The 12,424-nt window shown below is 37.7% G+C and overlaps 1 protein-coding gene across 1 annotated transcript in view; it reads right to left on the bottom strand.

The window, feature by feature from the left end:
• Positions 1–6,373, bottom strand: part of LOC106873185 (tumor necrosis factor ligand superfamily member 10) — a 301,855-nt gene extending 295,482 nt beyond the window's left edge. Inside the window, exon 1 of the mRNA XM_014920423.3 lies at positions 4,702–6,373. Within this exon, the coding sequence (XP_014775909.1) occupies positions 4,702–5,118 (417 nt within the window). The 5' untranslated portion in view covers positions 5,119–6,373. The remainder of the gene's footprint in view (positions 1–4,701) is intronic.
• Positions 6,374–12,424: the final 6,051 nt, after the last annotated feature.

The raw sequence follows: 12,424 nt of genomic DNA, 5'->3' as shown, positions 1-12,424 counted from the left end.
TTATTGCAGATAAATTTCAATAATATAATCTTACATGGACTCCTAAGGGTCAAATACACCTTGGTTGAGAACCATTGGTGAACAGTTTCCATTTACCAGTCGCTGGGAGGAGCTGAGATTGTAGAAGAAGCCCAAAGAACCATGCACTGTGACTGACCCCAAAGACCTCACGATTATGAAAAGCAAATTTAACTACACGGCTATGTCTGTGTTTATATATATATGTATTATTTTGATATTTTTGGTTTAATTAAAGGAGAAAGGTTAATGAATCCGCCCATTTTACAAGAACTCTAAGAATGGTTGTGGAACCAGGTGAAAAAAAATATCACAACTTTTTAGTTGCTGTAACAGGGAGAAGTAAATCATGTGAAGTTATTTTCCAACCAGACACCTTGTACAATTACTTATAACAGAGTGGAGTTCTCTTAGTGTACCCAAGGCCAAGATGCTGGTGGTGAATAAATCTGGCAAACAATGGATTATATCTACTAGCCACGGGCATCCTCACGATTTCCATCTTCCTCATATTACTCGGAATTATACCTACAACCATGGATAAAGTGCACCCCGTCAGGCGGGCAACCACGTGATTTCCATCAACACAGTTTTACTCAGAAAGCTTGTAATAATCCAAGTCTGTGCAAGAAAACAAAGACACTTGTCCAGGCACAGTAGCGTAGCTAGAGGCAGACGAAGAGGACGGTCTCGCCCCGGACGATGTGGGCGGCACTAATGGGTTACGTGCTTGTATAAGCTTGTATAGGTTTGGGGATCCCGGAAGCAGGGAGGACGGCAAACTCAAGGGTTACTCCGGGTGCCACACACACTCCAGCTACACCACACAGCCCAGGGACTATGTACAGAGTCAAACCATTAAGGCAAGCCCTACGTAGTAGATCGAATTGCTAAAATTAGCAGCTAAATCTCTTTCAAATCAAGTGTTATCATAAAATGAAAACCCACGTGGTCCTCGGTTCCTTTGCAAATAAGAAAAAGATGGAATGGTCACATGCTTTTTATTTTATCTCTGCTCGAACCAACTACAATAACAATGCAACCATGCAGTGGAAACGGCACCAGTATCACATGAATGCAAACCACGCAGCCATGCATGCTGGGAGATGGAAGTGTTCGCATTACTTCTGCGTTTCTTCCCCCACACCATGCACTTCCTGCTGTTTTTTCACAAACCCTTGTCTGCCCTTTACAGAAATATCTGTTACATTTGTAAAAAAAAACATACCTTGATACGTGTGTATGCGTGTGTATATGCATATATGTGCGCGCGCATGAAAACATCCCCTAAGCAGGTCCCTATTTCACTCCTCAATCCAGCCCTTATATAGTACAGATGCATGTGTCTTCCCATGAAGCATCATTGTTCATGATGCCCTATATTTAAAACACACACACACGCACACGAATTAGAGCGATACAGGCTGCCCTCATCTACATGAAACAGAGCATGGGAATACATTTATCATTCCGATAGCTCATCACTGCACTCGCGCCTGTGTATGTCAGTGTTGCGAACATAGAGGAAAGAGGACTCGAGACTGAGGGTAGACCACTTACATAATATACATACATATGAATATATGTATGTGTTTATATATATATATATATATATATATATACACATACACACATGAGGGGGTGGGGTGGAAAAGTTCCTGGCTTTGGGTGAAAGAAAATACAGAAAGATCAGTTAATTAAGATTTTATCCAACATATTCCCCTCTCAGATTCACGCACTCATTGCAGTTGCCCTTCAGTTTTTCTAAGCCCTGTAAAAGATCTCGGAAGGCTGGGCCTCCAGCCAGGCCTTTCGCGGCACTCTTAAAGCCAGAACTTTTCAGTGTGTGTGTATGCTAGTATGTTGAAATCATACTATGCTTTGTTATTGCTTACTGTACACACATATGCACAATATGAGTGTATGTTTATATATATATATATATATATATATATATATGTATGTATGTATATATATATATATATTCACCCTGGCACACATAAAGCAGTGTGTGTGTGTGTGTATTTTATGCGCTACTGTGTGATAGACTCGGTCATCGGCCTCCAGCCAATGGGCGAATATTTTCTATCGATTTCAGACACCGGCGAGGGGAGAATAACAACTTTGATAGTTGCCATGCATCTCCTCTGGAGTTGTTCAAGTGTTTAAATAGGATGGGAAAGAGTCCGGAATATTTAAAAAACAAAAACAACAAAAATTCATCATAAGAAAATATAAATCGACCCCAGTATTTTTTATTTTATTGACAGAGCCGTCTTTGGAGCATTATAGGCCCCCAAGCAATTCAATGCACTGAGCGCCAGTGTAATCATCTATTGACAACAATAAATCAGAATCTGGCCCCTAGACCAATGAGGCCCTCGGGTAACTTCCCAGTGTGCCCACGCCTGAAGACGGCATTGTTTATCGACCCTACAAAGATAAAACGTTGATCCCGGTGAGATTTGAACTCAGAGAGTGGAGAATGACCGTAACTAAGTGATCGTCACTCTACGTTTCTGCCAACTTCCTCGGTTTCACAGAGATTTCCTAGTCTATAGTTCATTGCTTAACAAGAGTTAAAGAGGGCGCCTTTAAGTGGTTGCACGACGAGCTGGAAATAGCGGTCAAATTACCTTCAAATCACATCCTACTGTATTAAAAAAATAAAATAAAGAAAAAGTGGGACAGTCGATAACATACTCCGAGGGTAAGACTGTACTTGAAAAAAAAAAAAAAAAAGGCTGTGTGCCCACAACTAGGGCCATTTTAACAGAATGATAGCCGCTCCCCATCTCCGGCAAAGTAAAGTACGGAGGCCCCCTACATACACAACAACATAAACAAATTAGCATTGAACCCCTAACCCCGTGGACACCCGCGGGCAATTGCTTAAAGTCGGCACTGGTTATTGGTAGAATGAATAATAAATCTCTGGTTATAGGAAAGCCATAATATCGACGGTTCGATCAGAGATGATACGGACCAAACAACTTAATCACTTTTACACATGAAAAGCACTTGTTTGTCATCCTTGTAAATACATTTCAGGTTATTTGACAATTTAATAGAGATTAATTAATTACTTATCATACTTCAGCGGCTTTATCTCACCCAGTGAGATAAAGACGGGTGGGGTAGTGTAATTTCTTGTCTGTATTTCTGCTGGTACACACAAATGACATCTATTGGCGTGTGAAAATGTTTTTGTATAAAACAACTGAAAACATTTAATACTAATTTAATGTGTGTAGATATTTTGTATTGAATAGTATACGTAAGACACCAACTGATCGTGTGTAGTTGTTTTATATATAAAACAACACACATAAAACGAGTGTTTCGGCAGCAAAAAGTAGAGAACAATTCAACGGTGGGAAAGTTGTGAAAAATATAAAAAGAGTATGTGCGAATAACTATACTATGTTGGAATACACACACACATACATGCATGTTTTATGGGTAAGACTTGTGTGTGCAATACATACACACACACACACACACACACACACATATCTATCTATATATATATATAATAATACAAGGAATATATATACATGTATACACACATATATGTATATATATATATATATATATATATACACACATCCACAGATATGCAGAAAGATAGATAGTTAGATAGACAAACAGACTGATATGCTAGTGTATAGAAAAAATATACGGAACTCTTATTAGCAATTGCCTTGTTTTAATACCATAAAGGCTTAACGCGGATTTTCCAAGGTTGTCGATATTGTTTGGGCAATGTTGTATTGGTTTCACATCTTTCTTTGGGCAATTAGCGATGCACGTGAGTGAAATGAAGCAATTACAAACAGATATCGAAACCGGTTCGTTGCAAGTAGTTCGCTCACCGCCGCATCCCCCCCCCCCATCTGTCACAATGTTGTTGATAGTAGCAGGATTGCTTTACTATACACAAATGTCAATAATTTCTTTCTCCTCGCGTGCACGCACTCACACACATACATATATGGGCACACACACGCAATTATGTACATATATTCACGCTGAGATAGATAGATATAGATAGATAAACAGACAGACAATCAGATAGATAGATAGATAGATATGCATACAGATTACACACACAATCACATAGAAACGTGCACACACAATTACAAGCACATACATGTACACACACTCATACATGCATACCCAATCACACATACATATACAGAGGTATATATGTAGTCACACAAACACATTGAATTACACACAGAGGTACATATGTACGCAGCCACACACACACAAACAGAAGTACGTATGTACACACTCCTTCTCTCTCTCTCTCTCTCTCTCTCTCACACACACACACACATAAGCAGATGTACACACGTACACGTTCACACACACACATTCTGTCATACATACACGTAAACACAAAGCTACGTATGTACACACGCGCGCGGCTAAATCTTGGTTATCAACAAACAATGTAAAGGAAGAAGTGAATCTGGCAAACAGCAAATATGAGAATTTGGAACCACAACACGTAGATACTGTGGTATTGATATTATAATATATGATAATATATAAATATATATATATCTATTGCATTTGTCATTGATCCTGTTTTTGTTGTCGTTGTTGTTAATCTCAACATAGTTTTAATAAGGTTACTTTGATTTATATAATAAAATATTAAAACGATTAACTTACTAGATTGAGCATATCCAGTAACTGTTTTGGACTTTCAACACAACACTGCTCCCCTTTAGGGTCATCTTTCCTTGTAAGCTTGTCCAAAAATCGGTCTTCTTCGATACTGGGACCAAGTCTCAGGTTGTCACATGGAACACATAATTCCTCATTTTCGCGATTTAACATTTTAGAAATTGTTTCTCCGACCTTCGGTGCATGAGAATGGTTCTTAAGTTCATTATTGAAGTTTACGAATAGTACAGCTATAACAATAATTAGTACCACAATGCCAACTAAAACCGAGACGAAAAGTGCACGAACCTTATTATTTAGCACCTTCAGTTCTTCCATAATCGTATCCATTTGTTGCTTATGTTCAACATTCGAAGGTTGCCCCTTCTGAAGAGGGGCAAACTCGGGTAAGTTCGACATCATTTTATTTTTTATATTACACCTCTTTCACGCAACTTTTTCTCTCACTCTTTCAATTATTTTCTTAATTCTTTATTTATTATATCAACCGTGCTGGCGAGTTTCACTGTGTCGACCCTTCGTTTCAGCCTATGAGATCCCAGTTGGTAGCCACCAGGTTGTTTATGCTTAAAAATGTTTTATCTCAAATTTAAAAAATATATATATATGTAATTTTCGATAGTTCCTTGGAACTCATAAACTCGTATTCAACAGATATATTTATCTACATACATGTAAATACATACACACATTCATACAAAACACAAGTATAAACACACAAATCTGCACTTGGAATCGGTGTGCTTTTTCTCCCGCTTAACACGATGGTATCGGTTCCACTCCTATTTATAAACTCCGTGCGGGTTTTGTCAGTTATGACTTAAAATAACCTGTAATTCCTCACGTCAAGAAGGTATTCCCTGCGCTACGGTTGGAGTAGTCAAAATCCAAGTTCGCTTTGCTTAAAGTCCCGAATTTCAGTGAGTTCTAATCGTTGGTTACCTCTGAAAAAAAAAAAAAAAAAGAACGACCAATGTTGCTACGCTGCCGTGTGATTTAACTTGCTTACTCTTCAATATTCTTTACAATATCTTCAAACATAGAAAAGACACTTTATCTATATAGTAGTTCTTTACAGAATTGGTTGTGGATTTTCGCATGAAATACTTCTGTAATGGCTGACTATGAAGCGAATTTGGTACCAAGTTCGATTTGAAACAATATGAATGAAAGAAAGTAACAGCTGATATTTCCTTACGCACACACCACAACAAGTGGGATAATAAAATTGCATATAAATGTCGTTCGCCGGTTAAAAAAGACTGCTCTCAACAGATATTTTTAGTTTAAACACAATGAGGCATTTGTAAATAAAAAATATTGATGTTTAAATATATATGTACATATGTATGTGTATATATTATATATAAATGCAATCTAGACAAAGTGAAAATAAGCGAACTCAGATGCACGCTTGCAGTCAACACAACGAAGAAAGTTCGCTCTCGAAGTAGAAGAATATAAATAAATATCAATATTTAACGGCTGCAGAAGCTAAAATCCGTCTGGTCCGATGAGATGTGTGTATAAAAAACATAAGTTAAGCGTCAAAAGAAATGGACAAATGCCGCTGGTTTCCTCGACCTGTGTATACGGAGGGTCATGCTATCTACAGAACAGGCGACCCGCACAGCACGGGAACTACTAAACGAAACCTGACCTTCCTCACATACACAAACTATGACGTCGCATCGTATAGCCAATGGCGTGTCTCAGATGATCAGAGCACTTACATACTTACTTGCAGACATACATTCGTACGCTGGAGTGTGTGCGGAGACTTAATAAAGCACAGATAAAATACCTATAACTTATTACAAGAATACCAAATATATTTGAGCAGAACAGAGAGCAAGGTATCTCGTGGGAGCAATTTCATGTGTGGTGTGATAGTGAAATTATAGAAACAATAATAAAAATAAAAGGGAAAAAGTCTGTAATAAAATTATCTCTGTGTATCTGTCTTACTAGCAAATCGCAATCTCTCTGGAAAAAGCGGTTTTCCGATAATAACAATATAATTAACGATTTTTTTTTTCTTCTCGGCAAATGCATTCAAACTAGTCAGCTCAAATCTACATATAATTACAAAAAAAAAAAAGAAGAAAGAAATTATATATATGGGTCAGATATATGCAATACATGAAAGAGCTTTCCAGTTCTTTCTAAGAAAAAAAAAACTTTTTTTTTGTATTTTTACAGCGATTTTTACTTTTTCTATATTTCTTATATTGTTAAGTTCAATTTCGTGTTTTAAATATATTGCCTAGTTTTTCTGTTTTTGTGATCAGCTTCAAGAAACTTGTTCCCTTTGAAAATATCGTATACATATACACTCAAACACATACATACGCGCATATATGCATACTTGTATGTATGTCTGAAGGCGTATATATACACACACATCTATACACACACACACACATATATAATTATATATTATATATATACATATATATTATATATACATAGACATACATATATGTATGTGTGTGTATCTATGTATATATACATATATATATATATATATATATATATATATATATATATATATATATATATATATATATATATATGTATGTATATATGCTCGTATGTAGGTAGGTATGTATGTATATTTATATATGAAATATGCTTACATTTATGCATATATATATATATATATATATATATATATATATATATATATATACATATAATATATATATAACGTATGTATGTAGGTATGTATATTCATATACAAAATATGCCTACATGTTTGTGTATGTATATATATATATATATATATATATAATATGTAATGTATGTAGGTAGGTATGTATATTTATATACAAAATATGCCAACGTGTATGTATACATACATATATATATATAGACATATATATAAACATACAATATATATATAATGTATGTATGAATGTTTATATGTAAAATATGCCTACATGTATGCATATATATATATATATATATATGCGTATGTATAACTGTTTATATATGCCTCGCAAACATGCATATATATAAATACATATGTATATGCATACACGCACGCACACACACACACGTTTACAAAGAGAGAAGCAGATAGATAGATAGATAGATAGATAGATAGATAGATAGATAGATGAGTAATATTTTCATTATTTTCATGCACATAGCTTAGGAGATCATAAGTTGGTATTTCGCCTTATCTTCATAATATTAAGTGAAAAAGAAATAACTTTCTACTTCCTGGATAGGACGCTAGCCTTCTCTCTCTCTCTCTCTCTCTCTCGGGTAATACTTTCCCCAAACCTTGATAGCAACGGCTTAATGACCCAGTCACAGAAACAACGAAAAGACCAGAGCAGATTTACTTCGAGACATATGAATAGTGTCATCTTAATGCATGGGTACACTTGGCAATTATCCGGGGTTTTCATGAAACCAGGGGCCTAATTTTGATCTATGTATGCTGTAGCCTACTACCCGGGTGTAACATGCTGCTAAGACAGCATACAATTGAGTACCTTTTACATTCATTTCTTCGCGCTCTCCATCCATCCAACCATCCATCCATCCATCCATTCGTCTGTCTTTCTGTCTGTCCGGCCAACCATCCATCCGTCCGTCCGTCCGTCCGTCCGTCCGTCCGTCCGTCCAACCATCAATCCATCTCTCCGTCCATACATGCATGCAAACACCTAAAGCACGCACGGATATTATCTTTTATCTTTTTAATTATCTACTTGTTTCAGTCATTAGACTGCAGCCATGCTGGGGCACCACCTTGAAGAAATTTTAGTCTAATGAATCGACTCGGATACTTTTTTTTTTAAAGTTTGGTCCTTATTCTATTGGTCTTCTTTAACCGAACTGCTAAACACACCAGCACAAGTTGTCAGGCTTGGTGGGGATAAATACAGACACGAAGACACATTCATAGAAATATTATATATATATATATATATATATATATATATATATATATATACAAAATATTGGGGTTTAGTTCACAGGTGATCTAAACGACTAGGTACGCTAGGTAAGTATTGTAACAGATTACTAGGGTTTCAAGGTTATAGCCAAGACAGTAGTTATGGAGCCATTGCAGATTTTCAATATAGTGGAAATATAATTGTTAAAGAGGACAACAAACGTGAAGGTAAGGCAAACATCTCAAGTCATATACATTATTATTATTAGAAAAAAAAAAATTCAGTCTTACAGCTGTTTCAGGACTTTAACGTACATGGATTTACGCAGGATTGCACCTAAGGACTTGAGGACTTACTTATAAACACTCTACACGATCGGAAAGTTGAACTGAGAACTTTTATGCTTCTTTTCTCTTCATCTCTTTATTCATTTCCTCTTGACCTCTATGTCATCATTTGATTAATCTATACCCTTCTCATTTTCCCTATTTGTCTCCGATGACGGAATATCACATACTTTGGGATATCCCAGAAACAGCTGTAAGACTTTTAATTTTTTTTTCCAATAATAATAATGTATATGACTTGAGATATTTGCCTTGCCTTAACGTTTGTTGTCCTCGTTAACAAATATGTGTGTATGTTTGTGTGTGTGGTTCAAATTTACAGAAAACAAAAGACGAAGACAGGTGTAGGAACAACAAGCAGGTACCATGCTGTTGAGAAGCAAACTTCTTACCAAACAGCTATGTCTGCGCCTAATGCTTATAGAATATTTTTTTTTTAAAGTGCACCACCCTCTTTACTTTTTTACTCTTTTACTTGTTTCAGTCTTTTGACTGTGGCCATGCTGGAGCACCGCCTTTAGTCGAGCAAATCGACCCCAGGACTTATTCCTTTTTAAGCCTAGTACTTATTCTATCGGTATCTTTTGCCGAACCGCTAAGTCACAGGGACTTAAACACACCAGCATCGGTTGTCAAACGATGTTGGGGGAACAAACACACACACACACACACACACACACACACACATATATATATATATACATATATACGAGGGGCTTCTTTCAGTTTCCGTCTACCAAATCCACTCACAAGGCTTTGGGCGGCCCGAGGCTATAGTAGAAGACATTTGCCCAAGGTGCCACGCAGTGGGACTGAACCCAGAACCATGTGGTTCGTAAGCAAGCTATTTATCACACAGCCACTCCTACGCCTACGATTTTCATAAACATTTGTGAAGCATGGAATAAACGACGAGCACCAGCTGTCAGTTTTCACAACACTGCATCCTGCAAATATTCCATGCTTCTCCAAATTCACCAAAACAACTCCTAACGTTTCATGCATTTTTTGGTTCCTTCTGGTTCTTTTACTGCCCCCGTTTCTGTCTTTTGCGCTTTTCTCTGTGGGCACGGACAGTACATATACATTTGGCTTTCATTGCTAACTGTTGCATTTTGTCCCCACTTTTATCTTTTCCGTTGAATTATAGTGCAATAAGCTCATTATTATTGGTCACCTTTGCTTTTCAACCTTTGTTGATCGATAAAATAAGTATCTATCAAGGACTGGAGTGGACGCTAGTTCCTTTTCCCAAAATTCCAGACTTTGTGCCTGTAGTACATAGGTTCTCAAAGTGGGCGCTACCGCTCCGCGTTGGACGTTAAGAGGATCCAGGTGGGCGCTGGTGTCTAAGGGGGCAAGTGAGAGGTGCAAGTGAGAGGGAGGGTGGTAGAGAAAAAGGCAGTGGATTGAAGGACGCGATGAATTATAATATTATATAGTATTTACTCTTTTACTTGTTTCAGTCATTTGACTGCGGCCATGCTGGAGCACGGCCTTTTAGTCGAGCAAATCGACCCCAGAACTTATTCGTTGTAAGCCTAGTACTTATTCTATCGGTCTCTTTTGCCGAACCGCTAAGTTACGGGGACGTAAACACACTACCATCGGTTTCAAGCGATGTTGGGGGGACGAACACAGACACACAAACATACACACACACACACACACACAAACACACGCACATATATATATATATATATATATATGTAGCATTTTGTCCGTCACTACGTTCTGAGTTCAAATTCCGTTGAAGTTGACCTTGCTATTCATCTTTTCAGGGTCGACAAAATAAGTACCAATTGAGCACTGGGGTTGATGTAATTCACTTACCACCCCTCCCCCCAAAAATGCTGACCGTGCGCCCAAATTTAAAACCAATATTGCACGTGCAGAATCATTTTTCGCTTCATTTGTTTCCTTTTTCCTTTCCGTATGTGTGTGTGTGTGTGTGCGTGTTCGGTTGTCCCCCACCACCACTTGACAATCGGTGTTGATGTGTTTACGTCCCTGTAACTTAACAGTTCCACAAAAGAAAGCAACAGAATAAATATCAGGCTTGTAAAATGTATTGGGATTCATTCGTCCCAAACTTGTCAAGGCGGTGCTCCAGCATGGCCATTGTCTAATGAGTGAAACAGATAGATGAAATATAAAAAATATCATTTAGCCATTTGTTATACGCTGTAGATGAATTGTCAGGAAGTACCATATCTTTTGGTACGTTAAATATTTCCAGTACTGTAAAGAGATTTGCAGTGGAGAAGGTTGGCACTCCGTCGCTTACGACGTCGAGGGTTCCAGTTGATCCGATCAACGGAACAGCCTGCTCGTGAAATTAACGTGCAAGTGGCTGAGCACTCCACAGACACGTGTACCCTTAACGTAGTTCTCGGGGATATTCAGCGTGACACAGTGTGACAAGCCTGACCCTTTGAATTACAGGCACAACAGAAACAGGAAGAAAGAGTGAGAGAAAGTTGTGGTGGTAGAGTACAGCAGGGTTCGCCCCCATTCCCTGCCGGAACCTCGTGGAGCTTTAGGTGTTTTCGCTCAATAAACACTCACAACGCCCAGTCTGGGAATCGAAACCGCGATTCTATGACCGCGAGTCCGCTGCCCTAACCACTGGGCCATTGCGCCTCCACAGTGGAGAAGGTACCTGTCTACGAATTGAAAAAATCATTGTTTTGCTAAGAAATAAATCATGTTGACTTTGTTCTAACTTAATTCATAACTTTCTCAAAAGTCCTCGAGCTATCAGTGCTTTCAGCTTTGCAACACACATCTTGAAAATAAAGAAAGACATCACTATTCAAAGAGTGAAGTCCGAAATCCGAGGAAACTGGTCAATGTCTGCGCTACCAAGAATAAATCCCAAAAGATAGTTCAATTGCAGTGAGGAATAGAAAGTCTGATGTCTCCGAGCAGTGTTTGTTGCTCTTCGACAGAAGAGTAAAAGAAAGACGACGGAATTGTTTATTGGCTGGTGACACTGTTCTTAGCTTTTCCTTCACTTTTGTACTGCTGTTGTTTGAGATTGGAGTCTCAATGAGATTTCTTGTTGTTGTTGTTTAAAGTGACGAATTGGCAGAGTCGTTAGTGTTGTAGGATAGAATACCACTCGGTATATGTTCTGGTTCTCTAAGCTGAGTTCAAATCCCTGTGAGAGATCAACATTGTATTTCATCATATCAGGCAGCGCTGGATTAAAACCATTAAGCAAAATAAGCTCGTGCTTTGGGGCATCAAGGAAAATGGGGCTCCACAGAAATGGTAAATGGTTTACAGCACTAAAGAAATCATTTGAAACTTGCTAAAATGATATTCGAAGTGGTTTATATGACGGGAAAGATAATTTTGAAGTGTCATAATGAGGATCTGATCGAAGCCTTTGCCATTAAGAGTAGGAGAAAACTTTTCAAATATAAATAAAGTGGAAGAATA

The sequence above is a fragment of the Octopus bimaculoides genome, chromosome 3 (genome assembly GCF_046866305.1).
Source record: "Octopus bimaculoides isolate indiv1 chromosome 3, ASM4686630v1, whole genome shotgun sequence".
Lineage (NCBI taxonomy): Eukaryota > Metazoa > Mollusca > Cephalopoda > Octopoda > Octopodidae > Octopus > Octopus bimaculoides.
The sequence above is the reverse complement of the archived record's forward strand: the minus strand, read 5'-3'. Positions and strand labels throughout refer to the sequence as shown.